Genomic DNA, 27,005 nt, shown 5'->3' with positions numbered 1-27,005 from the left:
CCTACACTACCGAGAGAGCGAATAGCGGAGAGACCTTTGCTATGATTGGTCCCTCCATGATAAGGTTTTAATTTCAAATTTTTCTTTATGGCGAAGGAGAGGCCACTACCCGGACTCCATCTAATCCCGGGCTCTCAGACTTGTAAGTGCAAGGAGATCTCCCTTTGTTACCTGGGCTCGCGTCTTCAGTAGCTGGGCCTGTTGCTGCTTGTGTTCTCAAGATTTACGGAGGTGGGGACTTTGGCTAAACTCGGGGAGATGAAACTGGGAAGAGGAGGTTTGAGGTTGGGTAGGAAGTGCTCGCCCTGGCTCCGCCCTAACCATACTTATATTTAATTAACGCTCTGCAAAATACGTTTTGGAGCAAAGCATCTGCCTTCCTTTTGCATGTTCCTTTAGATCTTTGCTATTAAGTGTTGTCCGGGGACCAAAAGCATCTGCATCAGTGAGGCGCTTGTTAACAATGCAAATTATCGGGCTCCACCCAGACCCACTGAATCAGAATATGAATTTTAACAAGATCTCCCACCCCCAATGATTCATATGCACGTTAAAGTTTGAAAATATACATTTCTTGACAGGCAGTATTACCATGTTCCTATATACACTCTTAGTATCGTCCGACGTTTTGTGAGTGTGTCAATTTTTAAAAGTGTGCCCTGTTTATTTGTGCGTAATACTGTGTTGGACTACGTTTTAGGGAGCTGCAATCTCTTCAGAGAAACAAGACAGGAACTAAAAACCAATGTTGCACTGCGTAAAGCAAAAGTAAATACAATCAAGTACCAGAAATAGCCCTATTTTTTTTAAAGATTTTATTTATTTATTTGACAGAGCCAGAGACAGCCAGCGAGAGAGGGAACACAAGCAGGGGGAGTGGGAGAGGAAGAAGCAGGCTCCCAGCGGAGGAGCCTGATGTGGGGCTCTATCCCAGAACACCAGGATCACGCCCTGAGCTGAAGGCAGACGCTTAACCACTAAGCCACCCAGGCGCCCCCAGAAATAGCCCTATGAATGCTCAAGGGTAATGAATTGAACTGGTAATGGAAATTGATTAATTGACTGAAAGCTGTTTATTGGAAAGTGTTAAGAGCCTACATTAAAATGTGTTTTACGAAGAGGGTAATGAAATGCAAATGTTATTTTCATTGCTGCCACAGTTTTGGAAGTACCTCTGACCAAAAGCGCTTCTGTCTCTGGGTGGAGTTTTAATAGAAGCAGCAGTGCCAACTGAGTAATACAGAATAATACATATATATATATGATTTAGAGTATATATATGTATATATATACAATATAGAGTAATTCTTACTCTATTACTTATTGCATTTTCCTACTGGAAATAGTTTTGGAGCCATCCTTTAACCATATGAAGGTGTGGTATGATTTGAAGAACTAAAAACCTCCCTCACTAAGATTTTACACAACGTAATTGTAGTAAAGCATATTCCTTAACTAAAATAGAAACGCCTTGCTAGCTAACACTTAGCAGGAATGATTTATTTCATTCATTTATTTTTTTTTAAGATTTTATTTATTCATTTGACAGAGAGAGAGAGAGCCAGCGAGAGAGGGAACATAGGAGGGGAGTGGGAGAGGAAGAAGCAGGCTCCCAGCAGAGGAGCCTGATGTGGGGCTCGATCCCAGAACGCTGGGATCACGCCCTGAGCCAAGGCAGACGCTCAACGAATGAGCCACCCAGGCGCCCCTATTTCATTCATTTATTGAATGAAAATTATTTAATGCCTGCTACACTCTTGCTCCCGGGGAAACAAAGATGAATAAAATTTATCCTAACCTTGAAAAGCCCACAGTCCAGCTGGATGACAAACATGCAAACAAAAATTACAATGCAATATAATAAATGTTATAATAAGAGTGTGTATAAAGTGCTATAGAAGCACAAAAGAGATGACATTTTCCATCAGTATAAATTCCATAAGGACAGAGAGAGACTATGTTGGCCTTACTTGGAATTGTATCCCACTCCATATCCCAAAACCTACCACTATTACCGACCATGGTGGATTATCAGCATTCAACAAATACCTGTGAGAAAAAGTAACAGCATCTTGAAGCTATATAAGTTGACTTGAAGGAGGATGCCCCAAGCAAAGGGAAAGCCTGATAACTATACTGTGGAAAGTATTTGGTGTTTGGTATACCTGAAGAACAAACCGCTAATTGCTAAAAGAGATGAGGCTGCAAAGGGCCATCGACTAAATTGTGACAATCTTTGAAAAGGTATGGTAAGGAATTTAGTTTATCCAGGGGATGAAAAGGAATCTTCAAATACTTCTAAACAAGGGAGTATCAGGATGATTTTTTTTTTTTTTAACTAACTCAAATAACTGTAGAAAATGATTGGCAAGGAGAAAGACTGAAGTCAGGAGAATCATTAGAGGAATATTCAGACAAACCCAAACTGAGGGATAGTTTCCAAAACAACTGGTCTGGAGTCGTCAAAAATATAAATAGAAAGAAAGGCAAATACTTACATGAAAAGACTAGGGAACGGTTGTTAATTAAAGGAGGCTAAAAAGACACTACAGTTAAATGCAATGTGGAAAGGAAAAGGGGGCAGCTGTAAAGGATATTATTGAGGTGATTGGGGTAATTATGGACTGTTTTTTAAATAATACTAAGCTTAAATTTCCTGTGATTGTGGTTTTGTAGGAGAATGTCCACGTCCATGTTAGGAAACTCAAATCAAAGTATCTAGGCGTGAAGTATCATGATGTCTGCAACTAACTCAGCTCAGCCAAAAACAAAAAACTATTATTTGTGTGTATATATATGTTATATATCTATATACATGTATATCTATCATGTTTTTTATTTTGAAAATTTTCAAACGATGTGAAAATTTACAAAAATAGTATAATTGATGCTCATATTATTTACCTAGATTCATCATTTGCTGTCTTTCTGTTTAGAGGTGTGTGTGTGTGTATAATATATATGCATAATATATAAAATAATATAAAATATAAATTTATATTTTACATACACTTACATGTAAATTATATATATATAGTGCATAATATGTATTATACACATCACCTATACAGAAAGAAAGTTAACAGATAACAATTGGTGAATCTAGGTGAATAATATATGAGTATTTTTTTTCCAGAATTAGCATGATCTTTTTTTATTTTTTATTTATTTTTTTCTTGAAGTATAGTCAGCACACAATGTTACATTTGTTTCAGATGCTGACATATGAGTATTAATTATACTATTATAAATTTTCTCAAGATTTGAAATTTTTCAAAATAAAGAGTAGGGGAAATAGACTATATAGCAAAAATAAAAAATGGGAAAGATGGCAAAAGCAACAGAAATCAGGACAGAAAGGGGAGGGATGATAAAAAGAAATAGGATGAATTAATCAGATAAATGTTTCTAATTCATGTATATGAATATATGTACATAAGTGGAATATATATTTCATATATTTGATATATATTTAATAAATATATTTAATATTTAATAAATATATATTAATATGTGCATTTTCTATTCTATAGTGGAGTATCCTAACTCCCTCACTTTTTGTGTGTGTGGTACTACAGATTGTTTTTAATCAGCTTGTGTAGGACTCTTTAGAAATTTGAATGCACGGGCATTGGAACAACCACAGGAAAGGGATAGAAAGATAAGGCCCAGTTTTAGAATGATGGTACTCTATTTTTCTAGCTAATAATATATACCAGAGGTTAACTGTCAAATACTACTATAAGGCTTATTATAGTTAGAAACAAACAAACAGTGGCAGTCTTCTGAATCATCTCTCTCTAATCCTGACTCCCACTTGCCAAAAGCAATACTATCCATTCTCGTAATTGTTTCCAGTGTTTACTTCCATGTTTCTAAATGACATGCTTACAATACTATTCCTTTTCTTTCTCTTCCTCCCTTCCTAACTTCCTTCCTTCCTTCCTTCTTTCCTTCCTTCCTTTTTCTTTTTCTTTCTTTCTTTCTTTCTTTCTTTCTTTCTTTCTTTCTCTCTCCTTCCTTCCTGCCTTCCTTCCTTCTTTCCACTTTTAGACACTTACATAAATTTAGACAACTACTGGGACACCTGGATGGCTCAGTTGGCTAAGCATCTGCCTTCGGCTCAGGTCGTGATCCAGGGGTCCTGGAATCAAGCCCCGCATCAGGCTCCTTGTTCAGCAGGGAGCCTGCTTCTCCCTCAGCCTGCCTCTTCCTCTGCTTGTGCTCTCTCTCTCTGACAAATAAACAAATAAAATTTTTAAAAACAAATTTAGACAACTGCTGGTTTCCACTTTCTCTCCTATCCTCACAATATACCTATACCATTCAATGTTTATGCTACTAAATATGGTTTAACAGCAGAACATATAGTGTTACTATGATTACATTTTTTTGGACATTTTTTCCTAGTCATTTTTAAATGTTATTTTTTAAACATTTATCATAATTTGACCCCAGCTTGCCAGAGGAATGGTAAACTCAGCTCAGAATGGTCAATACAGTAGGTAATTTATTGATTTCCCTTTTTTTCCTTAGAGACAATGTTACTGAAGCCTGATATCAATCTTGTTCACTTCACCAGCTGTGTGTGCCAGTGAAGACTAGAATCAGCAAACTACTGTTTTTATAGGTCTCGTGAGCTAAGAATGGTTTTTACAATTTGTAATAGTTGAAGGAAAATCAAACAAAGAATAATATTTTGTGACACATGAAAATTATATGAAATTCACATTTCAGTGGCAATAAATAAAATTTCTTGAAAAAAAAATTATTGAAACACAGCCATGCTCATTTAGGTATTGTCCATGGCTGTTTGGGTGCTACAGTGGCAGAGTTGAGTGGCTGTAATACAGAACAGATGGCTTACAAAGCCTAAAATATTTATTATCTGGCCCTTTATCGAAAAGGTTTGCTGACCCCTGCCCTAGGGCTGCTGCAAAGAGGTCTTCCAAGAACTTGTGATCACCATTATCCTGGACATTGTCATTGTTTATCTTAATTCTGTGCTCACACTTGACTGAACATTTGGCCAGGTGTGGAATTCCAGGATTGAAAACATTTTCATACAGAATTCCAGTGTGGCTGTTGGGAGTGTGATGCTATTCTCTGCTCAGTCCTCTGTCTCTATATTGTTTTCTCTCTCCTGAAGCCTTTGAATCGCATCTTTTTTTTTTTTTTTTTAGTTTTATTTATGTGAAAGAGATTATAGAGGGAGAGGGAGAAGCAAACTCTCCCATGAGCAGAGAGCCCAATGCAGGGCTCGATCCCAGGACCCAAGATCAGGAGAGCTAAAGGCAGACACTTAACCAACTGAGCCACCCAGGCACCCCTCCACTTTATTTTTGTGATATCATGCCTCAATGTGGATCTTCTTTTATTCATGATACCGAGTGGACCATTTCATTCTGAAAATTCAAGCCCTTCAGTCCTAGAGAATATTTCTGTATTGTTTATTTGACAAAATTCTCTCCATTTCTCTGTTTTCTCCTGAAACTTTTCTTTAATAAAGATTTTATTTATTTATTTATTTATTTATTTATTTATTTGAGAGAGAGAGAAATTGAGAAAACAAGGAGGAGGAGGGGCAAAGTAAGAAGCAGACTCCCTGCAGAGCAGGGAACCTGATGTAGGACTTGATCCCAGAACCCTGAGACCCTGAGCCACGCAGACACCCTCTCCTAAAGTAATACAACAGTTAAAATATAAAAGTTTTAGGCCATTTTGGGGAGACCCTAATGTCAGTATCTATATGTCCTTTTTCTCAGGCGAGCTAATTTCCCCGGAGCGGAATCTTCCAGTCTTCTTCAAGGGGAAATGAAAGGTATGGGGGTTTGAGTCAGAGAATTAAAACAGGTGGCCTGGGGGTGCCTGGGTGGCACAGCGGTTAAGCGCCTGCCTTCGGCTCAGGGCGTGATCCCGGCGTTATGGGATCGAGCCCCACATCAGGCTCCTCCGCTAGGAGCCTGCTTCTTCCTCTCCCACTCCCCCTGCTTGTGTTCCCTCTCTCGCTGGCTGTCTCTATCTCTGTCAAATAAATAAATAAAATCTTAAAAAAAAAAAAAATAATTTTAAAACAGGTGGCCTGTGTTCTGGGAGCTGAGCTGAGGAAAGGGATTGAAAAGTCTTACTTTTCAGTTCAGGATCATCCCCTATCTTCTGAATGATGACACGTGACTCGGCTATTGCTATGCCTCATGGCCCCAGTTCAGCACCTCTATGGTTCAACTTCTCCGGAGAATAAACCTATCTATCATCACTGGAGAGGACATAAATCCCAGGAGCTCCCTGGCTACAAAGGACTGGAAGACAGACTCCAGAGGCCTATCCAATCCTTATAAAGATTTAATTAGTCCTATTTTAACCCCACCCCAAACTTTCAAGGTTCTAGGTGCCTTCAAGTCCAGAATCCTCTTACTTAAAGTTTCTGAGAATTGTCTTGCTTCCAGTTGGCTTCCCTACAACAGGCAGTCAAAGCTTTGCCTTCTGCTCTGCCAACACATCCATCTGCTTTCCATTTTCCATAATTTGTTGACATTCATCATCTCCCATAGTCTGCTCCCAATATTGTTTTATGGGTTTATGTTTTTTTTATTCCTTTACTATCCTTACTTTTTCTCTCTCCTTTTCTTTCTTCCTTTCTTTCTCTCTCTCTTCCTTTCTTTCTTTCTTTTCTTTTTTCTTTCTTTTTCTTTTCCTTTTTTTTCTCTCTCTCTTTCTCTCCTTCTCTCTTTTAAGTAGGCTCCATGCCCAATGTGGAGCCCAAGGCAGGGCTTGAATTCATGACCTGAGATCAAGACCTGAGCTGAGATCAAGAGTTGGATGCTTAGCCAACTGAGCCACCCAGGTGCCCCCCGCCTTTTTTTAATTGAAGTAGAGCTGACACACAAAGTTACATTAGCTTCAAGTGTACAACATAGTGATTTGACAACTCTATACATTATGTTATACTACCACTCCTTGAGGCAACTGGCTGGCTTAGTCAGTCGAATGTGTAACTGTTCATCTTGAGGTTGTAAGTTTGACCCCAATTTGGGTGTAGACATTTCTTTAAAAAAATAAAAATTTTTAAAAAAGAAAGAAAGAGAAATACATTCACCACTCCTTTACTGCCTTTTTTTGTTAAGTTTCAGAAGGGTTTGGACAAATAGTGTGCTAATAAATATTTAATAGATACATATGCATAATTTTATTATAAATTTACTGACATTGGGTAATAATAAAATTATTGTAAACAATAATAAAATATATGCAATGCTTTTTTTTTAAAGTAAGTTCTATACCCAAAATGGGGTTTGAATTCACAACCCTGAGATCTAGCATCACATGCTCTAATGACTGAGCCAGCCAGGCACCCCTATGATGTTCTTATAAATTTCATATACAGTTGATTCTCAGATAATACTATTGTTGATTTTTACAGACTTCTTGTATCCTTAGACAAGCTATGGTCCAATTTATTTTTTTTTAAGATTTTATTTATTTTTTTATTTTAGAGAGAGAGAGAGCAAGAGAGGGGAAGGGCAGAGGAGAAGGGAGAGAATCTCAAGCATACTCTAAGCTGGGCGTGGAGCCCACCTGGGGCTTGATCTTACAACCGGAGATCATGACCTGAGACAAAACCAAAAGTTGAACGCTTAACAGACTAAGCCACCCAGGTGCCCTGCTATGGTTCCAATTTATAAACAAGTATAGTCCTGATAGGAATGTCAGTTGATCTTTTCATTTACTTTGGAATATGATAAAGCAAAACATGAAGATTTATAGTGGAACTTCATTTCAATTATGTAAGCAACTTGTTTGATGAATCAAATAATCATTTTCAAATACCAGAATATTCCTCATTTTTTTAATGCTTTTCACAATGTAACAACTACAGACAAGATATGCACTTTTTAAAAAGATTTTATTTATGTATTTGAGAGAGAGAGCCCGCAGCCACACACAAGCAGGAGAGATGGTGGGGGGGAGAAGACACCCCATTGAGCAGGGAGCTGGTCATGGGGCTCCATCCCAGGACCCTGGGATCATGACCTAAGCCGAAGGCAGATGCTTAACCGACTGAGCCAACCAGGTGCCCCCAAGATAATGCTTTTAAATCCAATCTGTATTATTAACATCTTCTTAACAATCTCTCTTAAGAATCAACAACATAATGGGGCGCCTGGGTGGCACAGCGGTTAAGCGTCCTTCGGCTCAGGACATGATCCCAGCATTATGGGATCGAGCCCCACATCAGGCTCCTCTGCTATGAGCCTGCTTCTTCCTCTCCCACTCCCCCTGCTTGTGTTCCCTCTCTCGCTGGCTGTCTCTATCTCTGTCAAATAAATAAATAAAATCTTTAAAAAAAAAAAAAAAGAATTCAACAACATAATGAATCAAGCTGATTTGTGGTGTTTTGTCATATCCCTGATGTAAATACTCCCATCATAGCCAATTTCAAGTTTTCAATGTGAAGTCACTGAATGTGGAATTGGAAAGAAATGAACATTTTATAGCATTTTTGCTATATAGATACAATAAGGTAAACAATCTCAAGAGCATAGATAATAGTAAAATCACTAGGAAGTGATGAGTTTTGCATTGTACTTATTACCACTGTATTTATTTTTTAAAAAGCTTTTATTTATTTATTTGTCAGAAAGAGAGAGCAAGAGCGAGAGAGAGAGAGCATGAGCAGGGGGAGTGACAACAGAGGGAGAAGCAGACTCCTCATTGAGCAAGGAGCCCGATGTGGGACTCCATCCCAGGACCCTGAGATCATGACCTGAACCGAAGGCAGACACTTAACTGAGGCATCCAGTCGGTTTATTACCATTTTAAATATAAATCATCTAATTATAAGTTTCTATAATTTAATTTTAATGGTGGATGTGTTCAACAACTAACTCACAGAGTTCCTGAAAATGTATCAGTTGTCGCCAACTCCAGCACACCATTGGAGTGGAGAAAAAGGTATAGAGCCAATCTACCAAGTTTAAACCAGAATGTCCAGCTTCTTTCTAAAGTCTATTTTTATAACTGAGGGATTGGCAAATATAGGGAAAAAAACAGGCAGGCAGCCAGTTCTCTGTGTCAGTTTGATGTCTAACAAAAGACATCAAAGGAGAGAGGGAACAGAATGGGGGAGGGCTGCATAGGGGCAGATGGAAGATGAGGAAGAGGAGGTTACCATGGAAGTCTCAGTTTCTGGGGATTTCACCCACTGAACTCGACCTTAGATAGAAGTTCACAGTGACATCTCTCCACAGAAAGTCATGGGCATAGATTTGATGAGGTTTTTGGGTTTTTTTTTAAGATTTTATTTATTTATTCAACAGAGATAGAGACAGCCAGCGAGAGAGGGAACACAAGCAGGGGGAGTGGGAGAGGAAGAAGCAGGCTCATAGCAGAGGAGCCTGTTGTCGGGCTTGATCCCATAACACCGGGATCACGCCCCGAGCCGAAGGCAGAAGCTTAACTGCTGTGCCACCCAGGCGCCCCGATTTGATGAAGTTTAATCTTTTTTTCAGGCAACCGCAAGATTGCTGTTTTCTCTGAGGCTCTCCTAAACATCTTCCTTCAGAGTATTTTTGTTTTGTGTTATTTTAAGTTTGTTTTAAAAAAAAATCAATGAATCCTTTAAATATCCTTTGTATTTAATGATCCCTGCTTAGGGGCGCCTGGGTGGCTCAGTCGGTTAAGTATCTGCTTTTGGCTCAGATCATGATCCCAGGGTTCTGGGATCGATCCCCTCATCAGGCTCCGCTTCTCCCTCTGTCCCTCCCCATCTGCCTCGCCACTCTTTTTTTTTTTTTTAAGATTTTATTTATTAATTTGACATAGAGAGACAGCCAGCGAGAGAGGGAACACAAGCAGGGGGAGTGGGAGAGGAAGAAGCAGGCTCCTAGCGGAGGAGCCTGATGTGGGGCTTGATCCCAGAACTCCGGGATCATGCCCTGAGCCGAAGGCAGACGCTTAACGACTGCGCCACCCAGGCGGCCCCCCCTACTCTTGCTCTCTCTCACTCTGTCTGAAATACATAAAATGTTTTTTAAAAATCATTAAAAAAGAAGATCCACGCTTGGCCTTCTTTCATTATTTCAGCAGGAAAGAGAAGTAATATAATACAAGTGAAGTCAGCTAACAATTTTTTGGTTTATCTCCCATGCCTCTAAGAACAATTAAGGAAAACTCTGCTAGTTTGAGACCTAGCATCAGTTCAGTAAGATGCTATCGAGAATCTTTCCTCCTAGAAGGACTGTTGATATTTGCACTGTCACCCATGGCCATTAGGGGTGCCCTCTGCAAGACCAAAGCTCTTGGAACTACAGTAAGCCACTTCTGAGTTTTTTCAACCCACAGCCAGTAAAAGGAGGTTCTTCAGCCAGTGCAATCTGAGAGCTGAGCAAGCCTAGAGCTGCATACCAAGTATTGAAAGGTCACTGGGTGAACAAAAGTGGAATGAATGTGTATTTTTTTTTAAGATTTTATTTATTTATTTGACAGAGAGAGAGACCGCCAGCGAGAGAGGGAACACAAGCAGGGTGAGTGGGAGAGGAAGAAGCAGGCTCATAGCGGAGGAGCCTGACGTGGGGCTCGATCCCATAACGCTGGGATCACGCCCTGAGCCGAAGGCAGACGCTTAACCGCTGTGCCACCCAGGCGCCCCGAATGTGTATTTTAAAGGCCAATTGTTCCTATTCAAACGTGAGTTTGAAGGGAAGGAGGCCCAGCCCTTGAGACCATTTTTAGTTCTGCAGCTTGAATAACATCTTTGCTCCTCAGGTAGCAACAACAGCGACCAGCAAAGCCCTTCTTCACATCAAACTATCTCTGACTTAATTTTCTTCAGAAAAGGATCTAGATTAAAATCTAAATAGACTAGATAGTGTTTTAAAATGCTTTAAAATAAATGTTTGGAAACATTTGGGGTCTTAGATTTGGGGTAACTGCTATTGCATTGTATATCACCTATTCAATCAACTGTTGCCGCACGGAGTGTTAGAAAGAACACGGTCTTCGGAGAGTTATTTATTTACTGCATTACATTGGGCAAATCATGTAATCTTTCTATGTCTCAGTTTATTCTTAATGTAAAAATGAGAATAAAAATCTTCTTCCTCAGGGATAAAATCTTACTGGGTGGTGAGGATTCACTGAGAAAACGTATGTGAAGGTGCCTAAAAGCAAAAGGACATTCAATGGTTAAATTTGTTTCTTCCCCACGCCCCCCAAAATTGTTTCTTCCACTACCAACTCCACCTATCACAGTGGGTGTTCAATAAATGTTACTGGAAAGAAACTTCTTTTAATAACTAACTCAACTCTAGCCCTTTTCTCTCTTATAAGAAATGGAAATACACTTGACTTAATGAAGAAAAACAAGACAAGGAAAACGAAATTAGAGAGCAATGTAATGCCAAAGCCAAGTCTCTAAAGATACTTTAAATCTGGGTTTAAATTTTTCTTCACTTCAGGGGACTTCTGGGAAGCTGGTCACGATCTATTTCTTAACCAAAGTGGTGGTTACAAAGGGTGTGTTCACGTTGTGATAATAAACTGTACAGTTAAGATTTTTGCATTTTCTATATGTATATATTATTCTAAAATAAAAAACGTAAAAAGAAATTTTTTTTCTCTACAGAAATCATGCCGAAGTTCAAGCAACGAAGAAGAAAGCTAAAAGCCAAAGCAAAAAGATTATTCAAAAAAAAAGAAGCCTCTCACTTTCAGCCCAAGCTAATCACACCTCCTCCACCACCCTCACCAGAAAGGTAAGGCGTAAGTGTGGAAACGAAAAAAAATACTAAAAATTTGATCTGTTAAGGATAGGGTTACCAGAGTTAGCAAATAAAAATACAGAATGCCCAATTAAAGTTCAGATAAAAAATGAATATTTTTTAATACCGTCGCATGCAACATTTACAGTATACTTACCCCAAAAAATTATACGTCCCTCATCAGAAATTAAATTTTGACTGAGCATTCTAAATTGTTTGTGGTGACCATAGTTTAAGAGTTTAGGGGTGGGGCGCCTGGGTGGCACAGTGGTTAAGCGTCTGCCTTCGGCTCAGGGCGTGATCCCGGCGTTATGGGATCGAGCCACATCAGGCTCCTCCGCTATGAGCCTGCTTCTTCCTCTCCCACTCCCCCTGCTTGTGTTCCCTCTCTTGCTGGCTGTCTCTATCTCTGTCAAATAAATAAATAAAATCTTTAAAAAAAAAAAAAAAAAGAGTTTAGGGGGGCCTGGGTGGCTCAGTTGGTTAAGCTTTCTGGCTTCGGCTCAGGTTATGATCCCAGAGTCGTCCCCTGGGCCCCCTGCTCAGTGGGGAGTCTGCTTCTCCCTCCCCCTCTGCCCCTCCCCCTGCTCCTTCTTTCTCTCAAATCAATAAATAAATAAAATCTTGGGGGGGGAGTTTATGGGGCACCTTGGTGGCTCAGTCGGTTGAACGTCTGTATTCGGCCCAGGTCATGATCTCGGGGTTCTGGGATAGAGCCCCGCATCCATGGGCTCCCTCCTCCTCAGCTCCTCCCCCCACTTGTTCTCTCTCTGTCTCTCTCAAATAAATAAATAAATAATATTTAAAAAAACAAAAGTTTAAAAGAAGTAAAAATCACAAGAAATTGTATTGGAGATGCACAGAACTATTTTCTCCTTCCCTAGTCAGTTTAATTGTATAAATCTGGTAACTAAGTGATGAAAGAGAGGTATATAACTGGAATTTAAATCTTAGTTTTGGTAAAGTTTGGTCAGTTATTCTCTGGGACGCAGATTTAAATGTGTTACTGAAAGAGACTGAGTTATAGGATGCCTAGGATACTGGGTTTCGCAATGACATACTTTATACATTTTGTTGTTGCAGCTCTCTTTACAGAAAAAAATTTTAATTTTTTTATTTACAATTTCTTTCTTTCTTTCTTTCTTTCTTTCTTTAAGATTTTCTTTATTTATTTGACATGGGGTGAGGGGGAGAGTAAGCACAAGAAGGAACAGAGGGTCAAAGGGAGAAGCTGGCCCGCTGCTGAGCAGGGAGACCAATGTAGGGTTCTGGGGCTCAATCCCAGAACCCTAGGATCACCATCAGAGCCAAAGGCAGCCGCTTAACCAACTGAGCAACCCAGATACCCCTGTAGAAAAATTTGTAAAATAAACTGGCCCTCAAAAAGCATTAACCATGATATTATCCTTAACCCATCTCTGTTTCTCTTGAATATTGAAAACGGCCCCTAACTGGGCTTCCTGCTTCTGCCCTTGGCCCTCTGTCGTGTATGTCACCACAACAGTCAGAGTGAGCCTGTTAAAAATCATGTCATATTGCCCCTCTGCTTAAAACTCCCCAATGTCTTTCCTGGGGCGCCTGGCTGGCTCAGTTGGAAGAGCGCATGACTCTTGATCTCAGGATCATAAGTTCAAACTCTATGTTGGGTGTAGAAATTATATAAAAATAAATAAATAAAAACTCTCCAATGTCTGCCTATGTCAGAGTCAAAATTAAAATCCCTTGATGACCCACAAGGCCATTATGATATGACTTTGACATTATCTCCTAATACCCTACTCTTCAGGGTATTAGCCATCCCGGCCTCCTTGCTATTCCCTAGACATCTCAGACAAGCTGCTCTCTCAGGCCTTCGCATTTAATATTACCCTTGCCTGGAATGCTCTTCTCCCAGATATTTGTGTTGCTAGCTTCTTTATTTTTTTTTTTTTAAGTAGGCCCCACGCTTAAAGTGGGGTTTGAACTCATGACCACTGATCAAGAGTCGCATATTCTACCGACTAAGTCAGCCAGGCACCCCTGTATTGCTAGCTTCTTTACTTTGTTTAGGTTTTTTTCTCAAACATCACTTTCTCAGTGAGACTTCCATAGCTACTCTACCTAAAATTTCACCTCCAGGGCGCCTGGGTGGCTCAGTCGTTAAGCATCTGCCTTTGGCTCAGGTGATGATCCCAGGGTCTGGGGATTGAGCCCTGCATTGGGCACCCAGCTCAGCGGGAGGCCTGCTTCTCCCTCTCCCACTCCCCTTGCTTGTGTTCCCTCTCTCACTGTCTCTCTCTCTCTAAGAAATAAATAAAATCTTTTAAAAAATAAAAATAAAATAAAATTTCACCTCCACCCAACATTTCTCTCTTGCTCTATCCTTTTCCTCATAGTATTTATTCACTGTCTAACAATCCATATATGTTACTTATTTACTTACTTTTTTACCTTTCTCCCAAGACATTTAAGTCAAATGAGGGCATGGTTTTTATCTACTTTGTTCATTATTGAATCCCTGATGCCTCTTTACTTACTATTTATTTTATTTATTACTATTTATTTACAAAATAAATTGTTGCATAAGTACCTCTTGGAACTCTAGAATTTAATGGAAAATTTGGCTTTAGATAGTCTCTGCTCCTGAGTCATACTATAAAATTAGCTTGTTATTTTATTTTTTAAATATTTATTTGAGAGAGAGAGAGCAACTGACAGGAGGGGCAGAGGGAGAGAGAGAATCCCAAGCAGACTCCCGCTGAGTGCAGAGCCAGATGTGGGGCTCAATCTCACAACCCTGAGATGACGACCTGAGCCAAAACCAAGAGTTGCATGCTCAACTGACTGAGCCACCCAAGCACCCCGTAACTAGATTGTTATTTAAATAGAGCTGTTATTCCAACTCAGGAGTTTATTTGTTTGGTTTTGTTTTTCCTATAGAGTGGTTATTCCTTCAGCAGATACATCCCTTAGCAGAAGCTGGCTAAGACCATCCTGGAACTTCAGATTTCCCAATATCAAAGATACCGTAAAACTTTGGACAAATAGAGTGTGGTCTATATACAATTGCTGCCAGAACTTCATGGCCCAGGTATGAGTTTGACATACCCATTTTCAGCAATATGGTTTTTCTACATGCTTGGTATGTGTATTCACATGTGCGTGTCTTCAGGTCAGCACGACACTCAGGCTAAGCTCAGGTAAGATGAAATTGTGGGGTCATGTATGCCTTTGCTTCTGTAAAACATACATCAAACCACTTTCTTCTCCCTTTTTTCCTGTCCTGATCATGTTGCTTAAAGAATTCAGGCTTGTGGGGCGCCTAGGTGGCTCAGTCGTTAGGCATCTGCCTTCGGCTCAGGGTGTGATCCCAGGATCCTGGGATCGAGCCCCGCATTGGGCTCCCTGCTCCACTGGGAGCCTGCTTCTTCCTCTCCCACTCCCCCTGCTTGTGTTCCCTCTCTTGCTGGCTGTCTCTCTCTCTCTGTCAAATAATAAATAAAATCTTTTAAAAAAATTAGTAAAAATTTAAAAACTTTAAAAAAAAGAATTCAGGCTTGTTTATTTTTGAATTTCAGAGTTTAGAAATATTGAAAGACACCATCTTTCCATCCCGTTTCTGCCACCGAGAACTTCACAGTCTAAAACAACGGTTTTGCATTTTGGAAAGTGAATTATGCAAGCTCCAGGAAACACTGAAGGTTGGTATTGTTAAATAAAAAAGAAATCTGGAATTAGGGAAGGAGGGCAGGGGTCATCCCCCATAGGAATCCCAGCGTGCTTTTACCAGAGGAGGAATGGCTACAGGCAAGTGCTAGTCTTGGGCCTGTTTGCCCGCAGATCTGTTCCTTAGGCTTCAAGGCTCTGCCCTGCACTGTACTGGAGCTAACCCATGCAGGCTGTATGTCCTAAGCTCCATGTCACCTGGTTCCAGTTGTGCTTGGCTAATGGAAGACACTGATGAGACTTCGGTGGGGGTGTGAAGGGAGTGTATTTTTCCCCTTTGTTCTCTGCATTGGGCAATTTCTCCGGTGATGGTTGTTGTTGTCTCCCTCCCTGCAGCTCCCTCCAGGTAAGTCTACCAGGTTTCTTGATTCTCTGGCTTAACCTACCTCTAGAGATCTGGTTATACTGCTCTTCCCTTTGTCCCTCCAGCCTCAGAGTATTCATGGCTTTTTGCTTTTGCTAATCTCTGGGCTGCCTCAATGTCCCCTGTGTATTTTCAGCTCTTTCACCATCAATGTAACCGACTCCCCACATTACCTTTGCCCTCTTTTAAATACTCAGGATGATTTCTATTTTCTTGACTGATAGAGGCAGAAAAAGCCATAAATATCCACTGTCTCCGAACTCCCCTAAGCAGGGCCACTATTCTCAATGTCTCAAAAAACAAACATTGCACTTGTTGGTTTGCAGTGAAGCTTCTGGGATTACAGCCCTTGTCCCAGAATTTGTACCTCAAGATGAATTAGACAGGAAGAAAGGCAGATCACCTTACTCCTCTAGGCCTGAGTTTCCTCTTCTAAAAATGAGGATGATGCCATCTGTGGTGGGCTGAATCAATGGCCTCCAAAAGATATGTCCAAGTCCTAATCCCTGAAACCTATAAATATGACCTTATTTGGGGAAAGGGTCTTTGCCCATGTAATTAAGTTATGGATTTTTTTTTTAAGTAATCTCTATGCGCAACACGGGACTTGAACTCATGACCCCGAGATCAAGAGTTGCCAGGCACTCCTTAAGTTAAGGATTTTGAGATAAGGAGATCATACTCTATTATCTGAGTGGGCCCTAAATCCAATAACAAATGTCCTTATAAAAGAGACACAGAGCAGAGCACACACAGAGGAGAGGAGGAGCAGTGGGAGCACAGGCAGAGATTAGAGTGATGTAGTCTCAAGCTCAGGAATGCCCATAGCTACCAAAAACAGGAAGAGGCAAGGAACAGATTCTTCCCTAGAGCATTGGGAGGTAGCCCAGCCCTGCTGTCATCTTGATTTTAGACTTCTAGCATCTGGCACTGCTACAAAACGAATTTTGATTGTTTAAAGCCACCCAGTTTGTGATAATTTGATAAAGCAGCCATAGGAAACTAATACACCATCTTACTTCATAGGGTTATTTTTCATTCCCCAGGGCTGCCATAATAAAGTAGCATGGACAGGGTGGCTAATATAACAGAAATTTATTTTCCCACAGTTCTAGAGTCTAAAAGTCTGACATCAAGGTGTTGGCAGAGTTAGTTTCTTCTTAGGCCTCTCTCTTTTGTCTTCTCACTGTATCCTCAAATCATCTTGTCTCTGCGCACACATCACTAATGTTTCTCCTGTATGTTCAAATTTCTTCTTTATAAGGACACCAGTCAAATCGGATGACAGCCCACTCTAATAGCCTCATTTTAACTTAATCACCTCTTTAAAGGCCCTACCTCCAAAGGCATCCTAAGGTACTAGGGTTAGGGCTTCAACATATGAATTGGTGGGGGAGGTGCTGGGGGACACAATTCAGCCCATAACATTCATGTTCCATCCACTTGGCCTTTTTATCAGTCCTTGAATATACTACATTCTTTTTTTTTTTATATAAGATTTTATTTATTCGAGAGAGAGAGAGAATGAGCAGTAGGGAGGGGAGAGAGAGAAGCAGACTCCCTGCTGAGCAGGAAGCCCGACTCAGGGCTCTATCCCAGGACCCAAAGATCACGACCTGAGCTGAAGGCAGACACTTAACCGACTGAGACACCCAGGTGCCCCGAATATACTGCATTCTTGGATGCATTAATATTTTTCCCTCTGCCAGGAACTCTTTCCCAGACCTTATCTCCCTTGACACCTGATAAATTACAATTCATCCTTGAGATTATGGCTAAATACCACTCTCCAGGTTTCTCACTATTCATGCCCACAGCACACTTCATTGTTTTCACTGAAGCATTATTTTATTTTGTACTGGGCGGGTGTGTGTTTAATGTCTGCCTTCCTTACCAGACTGTCAGCTCCATGATGTAACAGACAGGGTTCCCATTGTACCCACAGTGCCTGGCATATTGCACACACAGAACAAATATATGAATGAATGGGCTTGTGATAAATGGGAAAATATTAAAAAACACATAGTTGATTGAGAAAGCATTCAATACATGGTAGCTATTATCTCAATGCCTTTGAGCCGCAAGAACCAAATTGATCTGTTATTCATTTGCCAAATGTAATGTTTTCTTACAGACTGTCTCAGAAAATTCTTCCTGCCCAAGTTGTGGTCAAACCTGTCACACAAGTGGTAAACTCACAGATGTGCCTGCCGGTGTGCTAACCACGCCTGGAGACTCCCCACCTGTGCTTCCTCCCACACTGCCACAGCCCGCCGCCCATCTTCCTCCTCTTCCTCCACCCCCACCACCGCCTCCCCCTCCCCCTCCTCCTTTGCCTCCCCCTCCCCGGCCTACAGCACCTGTGCTGCTCAGAAACTCAGATCGCACTAAAGCACTTCAGGTAGGACACAGTCTATTAATGATGGGTTTGGGTCAGTGTATAATGTTGTAGTAAAGCAAAGGTGGCCTTTTTAAGACGAGGCTAAGGGTTTGGAGAGGAAAGCTGCATTTTTTTTCCTGATTCCGTATCTTCATTATGTCAATTATTGCGTTCTTAAAAACTCAGGCCTGTGAGAATTCACAAAAGCTGGATTTAGAGAGAAAAGTGAGGGTTTTTTTTTTTAAAGGATAAATGAGTGAAAGCCAATAGATCGGAATATTCCTTATGGCTTCTCAGAATATCTTTTTACCAAAAGAAAAACCTCCCTGAGAAACCAAATGAAAAACAGAAGGTGGCTTAGTGAGTCAAGTCAGAATAAAAAGAGTTGGTGGACCCTAAAGTATAATGTCATTAAGCTGAAGGACCAGTTTCCATTAATTATTTATCCACCAAGGGAATATCTGTGAGTCACTAAGATAAACATGACCCTATTTTAAAATCTGCTGAATTTTCACCCCAGATATATTTGGTTTAAAATGGTTGGGTTAAATCCAGAGCCTATTATGTTTGCCATAATGCTTGTCCTTCTGACTACAAATTCTTGTTCTATGGGAACTGAGTCAACTTTTTAGGTAATTCAAGCAAAACTCCACCTTGATTTGAGGAACACCTTCAACTCCTGTCTTATAATAACGACTCCTGAGGAAGATGCATGGTTGCAGGGAACTGGCTCATCTCTTATTTCCTGCCAGAGCCTTACATTTTGATGAATACTTTGCAATAGCATTAACATCTGTGGGTACTGAAAACAGGATCATTCTTGGTTGAATGAAAAGAATTTGATAGGTTCCTAGGGTAAAATAAGAGTTAGTTTTTCAGTGAGTCCTTAAAAACTAGATTTGGATTTGCATTTGGCTAGATATCCTGGTTACAATTTGAATTCTAACCTCTCCATGTCATTTTAAGACTGGACCATTAAAAAAAGATGGACCTATGCAGATAACAGTGGAAGATCTACTGACTGTGAAATTAAAGAAGACACAGTGTTTTGATGAAAGGAAGAAGGTAAGATATCACTGACCATACACGTGGTCTTTCAGCTTTTAACCTGGTTGTCCCTTCCTGGAAAATAAGCATAAGTCCTATGTACAGATGCCATTCTGAGGTTAAGTATTTGATGTTTTATTTGAGTAGTTTTGGATCTCCTCAACAAAATGTGTAGATGGCAAAATTATTTAATTAGGCAGTTTTATCGACCAACCATTGATCTAAAGAAGTAGAGACATATTTTGAAGCTTTGAAATAAAAATTGAGTAGTGGATATATCTTACACATACTCAGCATTCAAGTATTCATTGTTGCAGCATGTTTACATTTTGAATGATGTTTTTAAGTGTGTCTTTTGATACTGTCTCATTTTGTGATTAAAGCTTGTACCATCACCAAAGGCACAGCATCCACTAGTTACTGTCTCTGACCTGCAGCGTGTCACCCTGAAGCCCAACTCCAAAGTGCTATCAACTCGAGTTACAAATGTCTTGATGTAAGGAACTACACTGTGTTATGCTCTACTGTTACTTAAAAGAATGATTTTTTGCTTATCTCTAACTTTAAAAGTGATATATGCTTATTGTAGAAAACTGGAAATCCACAGAAAAGTTTAAAAAAGAAAAACGGGGGTGCCTGGGTGGTTCAGTCAGTTAAGCATCTGCCTTCAGCTCAGTTTGTGATCTCAGAGGGGACTCTGCTTGTCCCTCTGCCCTTCCCCCTGCTTGTAGTCTCTCTCTCTCTCAAATAAATAAAATCTTTTTAAAAAAATTTTTTTTAAAAGAAGAAAACAAAATCATTCAAATAACTGTATGATTGAAGATAGCTACTATTAACATACTGTTGTTTATCATTCTAGTCTTTGTGTAGGCATCTACTCTAGTATTTCCATTTCATTATGCTGTTTATTATAAGATACACCATTGATTTAATAGTGGATTTGGGGGCAGGGGTGGCTCAGGGGCACCTGGCTGGCTTAGTCAGTGGAGCATGGGACTCTTGATCCCAGGTTGTGAGCTCAAGCCCCAGGCTGGGCACAGAGATTACTTAAAAATAAAAGTAAAAATAAAAATAAATGAATTTGGGAGGAAAAGAAATAATATCAAGAATTTTTTTAGGAGCACCTGGCTGGCTCAGTTGGAAGAACATACAACTCCCGATCTCTGGGTCGTGAGTTTGAGTCCCATGTTGGGGATAGAGTTTACTTAAAAAAGGAAAAAAAAAAAGAATTTTTAAATCAGCCCAATTTCAGAAATGATAAATTATGAGAACTAGTATGTCTGTCTTGGAATCGATGAAATCTGTGTGTGTGTGTGTGTGTGTGTACCTGTGTATAATCATACTGTACATACAGTTAAGGCTTTTCCCATTTAATGTGTCAAGAACTTTCTCCCATCTTATTAAAAATCAGTTTAAAGCATCATTTTGACTTTTTTTTTTTAAGATTTTATTTATTTATTTGAGAAAGAAAGCATGAGAGACAGTGAGAGCACAAGCAGGTGTGAGGGGTAGAGGGAGAAGCAGACTCCCCACCAAGCAGGGAGCCCGATGTGGGACTCCATCCCAGCACCCTGGAATCATGACCTGAGCCGAAAGCAGATGCTTAACCGACCGAGCCACCCAGGTGCCCATGACTTCTTCAGTATACACAGTTTATTATATGCAAATTTCATAGATAAACTCTTGTTCTGAGACATTTAGGTTTTTTATGATTTTTTATTTCTAACTTTTCAGTGAGCATTCTTGTCCATCATCTGTGTGCATAGCTGAGTCTTTCTCTAAGATGGATTCTTATATGTATAATTACTGCATCAAGCCATATGACTTATTAGGACAATTTTATCACTTTATGCTCCTATCAGCATCTACTGCTATTTTTAAGTAGGCTCCACGCTCAACGTGGGGCTTGAACTCAAGACCCTGAGATCAAGAGTCACACACTGTACTGACTGAGCCAGCCAGGCGCCCCTCTGCTGCTATTTTTTAATGTAACAAATAGAACTACTTTCTAGGACATTGCCTATAGAAATGGCTGCTTTGCTTTGAGAAAGATGATAAAATCTGGCAAGCTCTAACTTTTATATCTTTATTTCATCAGTACCCCTGGTAAAAGCCAGATTGATCTGCGGAAACTACTTAGAAAAGTTGATGTAGAGAGGTAATACACTCTCTTATCTTTATGCTTTTTAAATCCATTTGAAAAGTCAACATAAAATACAGCTTCTAATATTGTCAATATCTTTGCAGGAGCCCAGGTGGAACCCCACTTACCAATAAAGAAAATATGGAAACAGGAACTGGGCTGACTCCAGTAATGACCCGGGCCTTGAGGAGAAAGTTTCAGGTAAGCTTTTAGGAAAAGAAAAAAAAAAAGTTTCCATTTCTTCAAGATCATTTATTTAGAATCATAAAATCTAAAGGATCTTTCTTATAATAATTTTTAAATGGTACCTTATGCTTTACAAAACACTTTCATATTTAGGCTTCATAAAATTCTGTGACATAGCTAGCATTATCATCTCTACTTTAACCATGAATACCTGGTTTTATTAATTACTTTAGGTAAGTATTTATTAAGCACTTCCTACATGCCAGGTACTGTGCTGGGGTACCAGGGATATGGCGGTAAGCAATAACAGACCTAGTTTCATTATCTTGGAGCTTTCAGCCTAGTGGGGAAAACAGACATTAATTAAATAATCACATATTTGTATAATTCTACACTGAGTAAGTACTATAAAGGAAAGGAATGGCGTTCCGTGGGAACCCACAGAGGAACTTTATCTGGCCTGGGTGATCTAGGAAGGATTCCCTTAGGAAGTGATGAAGTGAGACTTGAAGGATGAATAGGCATTAACTGCGAAGGGTATCTATGGGATAAGGGGGTGGGCCCACCATGATGTCTGGGAGAAAAGAGCTCCAGGCAAAAAGAACAGCATATGCAAGAGTCTCATGGTGGAGGGATCATGGCCTAACTGAGAAACAGAAAAGGGGCCAAAGTAGCTGTAAGAAAGAGCAAGTCTGACGGTGGTGAAAGACAGGGATGGAGACGTAGATAGGGATCAGATCGTGCGCAGTTGATAGGAAAAGTCTTGGCAGCTTTCTTCTTTGCCACCTACATGTATGACCCATACAACAAAATCTAGTATATCAGTGGGGCCTGATGTGATTTCTTCCAAACCCTGTTTGTCTGTCATCTCCCCGTTCAACTCTATCAATGGATCTGTGGGGAGTAGCCATCCTTCTGCCACTCCTATTGGAGTGCTGGGACACAGGGCTGCTGGCCTCTTTGGCTATGAAGCTTATATTTCCATCTCCCTCTGGAGATAGAGACACACCACAGACTTCACTGCTGACACTTTGCCAACCCAACGCTGTCCTCCCTTTGTTTCCTCATTACGAATCAGTGCCTTTTGCAGACAGCTTGGTTTCCCTGTTGCCAATCAACTTGGTCCCCCCCCACTACACTGCCTCCTTTGGAGGTGTGGCCACATCCCCCTTCCCTCCTTTTGGAGCATCCAGCAGGGAGCCCACCCCCAGAGCACATTCCTTGGTGATACCACATGAATTATGAAGGGCAGGGGCAGAAGGGAGAGGCCTCACTGAAAGACTAAGCCCCTTCCTTTCTTTGTTCAGCTCTGGGATTCTTTTTTGTCCCTGCCCTATACCATAATTACTATAATGAGTAATGTGGAAATAAATGAAAATACGATAAATAATAAGCACACATACCGAGCAACAACATCAAAAATCCCAGAAAAGATCTCTGCCATATGAGGTATTTGCCAAAATCTACTTAGTAGGAGGAAGTTTTTGTAAAACTGTTGTTAGACAAAGAATGACTCCTCCCCCCCAGCCCTTAGGCCTCCTTTTTCCTTTTAGTCTGAAGCAACTGTATAAGTTAGGTTTTGCATTTGGTAACAAAATTTGCTTTTGCATCAGGTAACAAAAATCTGACCACCGTGGCTTAACCAAGTAGGGGCTTATTTTTCCTACCTACGTATTCCCTTGGGAAGTAGGCAGCCCGTAACTGGTGCAGTGGCTTCACCGTGTCATCCCTGCACTTCTGTCCTTAAGGCGTGGCTTTTACCCTCATGGTAAAGAATGCCTACACCTCCTGAAGCCGGGTGTCCACATTCTAGGCAAGAGAAAGAGAAAGGCAAAGGACAAAAGGGTGTGCTAGGTAAGCTACCCCCCATCTCTTTAAACAGGTGCCATCCAGGAACTTCTGATTATATCAGAAAAACTGGGAAAAGTGGTTTTTAGAGTCTGGCTACATTGCTGCCCTGCACAAAATCTGGATTCTGTTCGTGAGGAAGAAGATCTGTGTTGGCCACAGGAACATGATTGATATTATAATTGGGACTCTTTTTTTTTTCATAGATGGCTCACCCTAGAAGCCCAACTCAAACTCTGCCACTTTCTACAAGCAGCTTTGATGAACAAAACTGATGCCAACTCTGCCAGACACCCCATGATGATCCATAAAATACAGATAAAATCACCCCAACCCTTTTTTTAATGTAGTAGGGTATGTATAAATTATTATACTAATATATAATTCCATTTGAAGAATTAAAGTATGTGCAGAGCCCCCATACATACTGTGATATAAAGTGGGTACTTGGGTGTTTTTTAGTTTGCATGATCAATAAGAGAATAGATGGAAAAATGCAATCCTCAAAGTGACGTTTATCCTGGAATTACCCAATTTAGGTTGGAGAGGTTGTTCAAATTTAACTAGATAACAAACTTATACTCAATAGGCACAGTTTTGACATTAAGAAAATAACCTGATTCCTTAAAAAATAAAATGAAATAACCCGATTCCTTTTCTCCTTGCGTGTTCTCAGGTAATTAAAAAGAAAAGTAAAAGTATTTCAGACTGTAAAGCTAATACATTCACTAAGTGCTACAGACGTGATCAGTAAAAAAGATCCTCTAGATTTGATTTCTGTTTACTGTAAACAGTTAAGAGGTAAGACCATCCCCCGTCCCAACCCAATCAATTTCCAAATGTTTTTGAAGGAAAATGTCCAATATAACCTTAAAAATTAGAATGTACCATTTCTAGCAGCTAGAAATGATATTTAGGTAGTCATATCTGACTCGCCAAAGTCTGAGATACTCCTTTCTTTGATATTTTCTGTCTGCATTCATGCAGCTAATTATGTTTTACAATGATCTCAACATGAACCTTGTATTTTCCACAGTGGCCTGCCAAGGATTATCTGAAGTCCATGGCAGATTCTCTGTGAGACCTAATTCCTGTCCTCATCAGCCTATAGCTTCAGTAACAGTAATAATGAACACCTCACTGGATTTTTGTTCTTTCCTGCCAGTCCACGGTTGCCAGATTTAGCAATTATAAATATATGAGAGCCAAATTTGAATTTCAGATAAAAAAATAACTTTTAAATATAAATATGTACTGTTAAACAATGGATAGGCTTGGTGTTTTTGGTTTTTTGTTTGTTTGTTTAGTATTAGTATGTCCCAAATATTGTAGGGAAGCTATATATTTATACTAAAAAAGTTTTTCATTGTTTATCTGAAATTCAACTTTAACGGGGCATCCTTTATTGTACCTGGTCACCCTATCGGTCAGTCCCCTACAAAGTTGCCAAGTATTTCTGGGAGCCCCCAGCTTGTCAGACATGTCTGTTTAGTGGTGCACACAATTATGGCTTCAGCCAGGATCCCCATTACTAATGTGTTATGTATCACAGAGGAAGGGGAACTCTCAATTGGGTGAGTTCCTGTGACTGAAGGTGCAGGATTAGCTTTGATCCCCTGCAGTTCCAAGAATAAGGGTAGCAGCTGCTCATGGATAGGAAGCAAGGTGTTTCAGATCTTCACTGGACTTCCTAGCCTGACAGGAAGCAGCTACACGGATGATATCCTTGAAATATCATCATTTTAGCATAGGCTACAAAAGATATTTTAGTCATTTCCCAGAAATGCCTATGTTTCCACAGATAAGTACTGCTTTGAGATGCCAAATAGAGTGCTGTGGAAAGTCACCAGACTGGAAAGCAGACCTAGGGACAATGTTTTGTTCTTATGAGACCCACATTTATGTTTACAAACACATTTATGAATGAAAATTAAACAGGTAATAAAGTTAAGAAACATACCTGCTGGGGTGCCTGGGTGGCTCAGCAGTTAAGCATCTGCCTTCGGCTCAGGTCATGATCTCAGGGTCCTGGGATCGAGCCCCTCGTTGGGCTCCCTGCTCAGCAGGAAGCCTGCTTCTCCCTCTCCCACTCCCCCTGCTTGTGTTCCCTCTCTCGCTGTCTCTCTGTGTCAAATAAGTAAGTAAAATCTTTTTTAAAACCCTAAAAAACCATACCTGCTTCTAGTTTAAAACAAAAAACAAAGTCTGCTAGCTACATTTATATTACATAAGAATAAAAGGAATGATCACTGAGAATAAAACATTTGAGTATTTGTGACAATGTTTTATGGGGCATTTATAATGCTTATGTTAATAACCACTGTGTACTGTCTCAGTTTAATTTAAATATGATGATTTGATCATTCTTGTGGAATAAATGTTCATTAAAAAATGCTATAGAAATCCTATATATAAACATTTATAAAGCTGCTATTGCCATTGTACCAGTATTAAAATGTTTTCTACCTTGTGTCTTTTACTAATTTTTATGACAGGTTTTATATTGTACCCATTTGAGAATCCTGTAAATGCTATGGCTTCATTACACTGTTGCTAATTATATACTTCCATTGTTTATTTTCAGACTGAATAACAAGACAATACAAACACCAGGGTCCATCTGGTTAGGTTTTTAAATAAAGAGCAATAAAAAACCTTTGGTTTTTCTCTTGTTTAATTTTTTTTACTGGAAATGTAACACAGAAAAGTACATAATACATAAATTAACAAATCATAAAGCAAATGTTCATGTGACCACAAAGAGACATTACAAATGTCTTTAGAAGCCCTGCCTATCTCCCTCCCCTAACACAATCCCTTTCTTCAAGAAGTAATTACTAATTTGCTTGTTATAATAAATATTTCCTTGCTTTTACCCTCTAAATACACATCCTTAAATGCTATGGTTTATTTTGCTTGCTTTTGAACTATACAAATAGAATCATACGCTATATATTTTGTTTCTGCCTTCTTTCAATCAACATTTATTTTAAGTTTCTACCATGTTATTGTGTAGTTCTATAGATTACTTATTTTTATTGTGTGAATATAGTTAATCATTCATTCTATTGTTAATGGAAATTAGAGTTGTTTATAGTTTTTGGCTATTATGAACCATGCATGCCATTATGAACATTCTTGGATATGTACATATGTACAAAAATTACTCTACAGTGTATATCTAGGAGTAGAACTGCTAGGTTATGAAGCATGCCTATTTTCTAGATACTGTCAAACTAGTTTTTCAAGTGTTTGTACCAATCCATGGTCCCTTCAGTGAAGTATAAGAGTTCTTGTTGTTTCTGTTTTCTTCAAGGGAGTCTTTTCTATTTGATTTTTCAACATTTTGTTTACTTGGGAAATCTGTACAATGTTTATGGTTAACATACACTTATTTTGCCTGGATTTATAAGCCCAAGAATTGTTAAGATGATTTTATATCACCAAAGTCACATACTAAACAGCAAATAATACACATGGTGAGGATCACAATATAATTTATATTGACAACAATGTAGAATTTCTCATTTTAAGTTGGACTTTCAAAAAGAGATAGAATCTGGGGGCACCTGG

The 27,005-nt window shown here is 39.6% G+C and overlaps 1 protein-coding gene across 10 annotated transcripts; it reads left to right on the top strand.

Moving 5' to 3' along the window:
• Positions 1-28: 28 nt before the first annotated feature.
• PRR11 (proline rich 11) lies at positions 29-25,474 on the top strand. 10 transcript variants are annotated; one of them, XM_034641119.1, is made up of 12 exons: positions 54-142; positions 5,766-5,821; positions 10,486-10,523; positions 11,624-11,753; positions 14,679-14,829; positions 15,317-15,439; positions 17,963-18,229; positions 19,175-19,273; positions 19,639-19,751; positions 21,354-21,413; positions 21,503-21,599; positions 23,639-25,474. In XM_034641119.1, exons 4-12 carry the CDS (start codon positions 11,629-11,631, stop codon positions 23,705-23,707), a joined length of 1,104 nt encoding a protein of 367 aa, XP_034497010.1. In that variant the 5' UTR covers positions 54-142; positions 5,766-5,821; positions 10,486-10,523; positions 11,624-11,628; the 3' UTR covers positions 23,708-25,474. The 10 variants fall into 10 exon arrangements, 9 of the variants coding, with proteins under 9 accessions (XP_019659442.2, XP_034497010.1, XP_034497006.1 ...); XR_004619771.1 differs by lacking the exons at positions 54-142; positions 10,486-10,523 and adding an exon at positions 883-1,040 and having other exon boundaries at positions 23,639-23,786; positions 24,109-25,474; XM_034641115.1 differs by lacking the exon at positions 10,486-10,523 and having other exon boundaries at positions 55-142.
• Positions 25,475-27,005: the final 1,531 nt, after the last annotated feature.

The sequence above is a fragment of the Ailuropoda melanoleuca genome, chromosome 13 (genome assembly GCF_002007445.2).
Source record: "Ailuropoda melanoleuca isolate Jingjing chromosome 13, ASM200744v2, whole genome shotgun sequence".
Lineage (NCBI taxonomy): Eukaryota > Metazoa > Chordata > Mammalia > Carnivora > Ursidae > Ailuropoda > Ailuropoda melanoleuca.
This window is presented reverse-complemented; position numbering and strand designations above follow the sequence as displayed.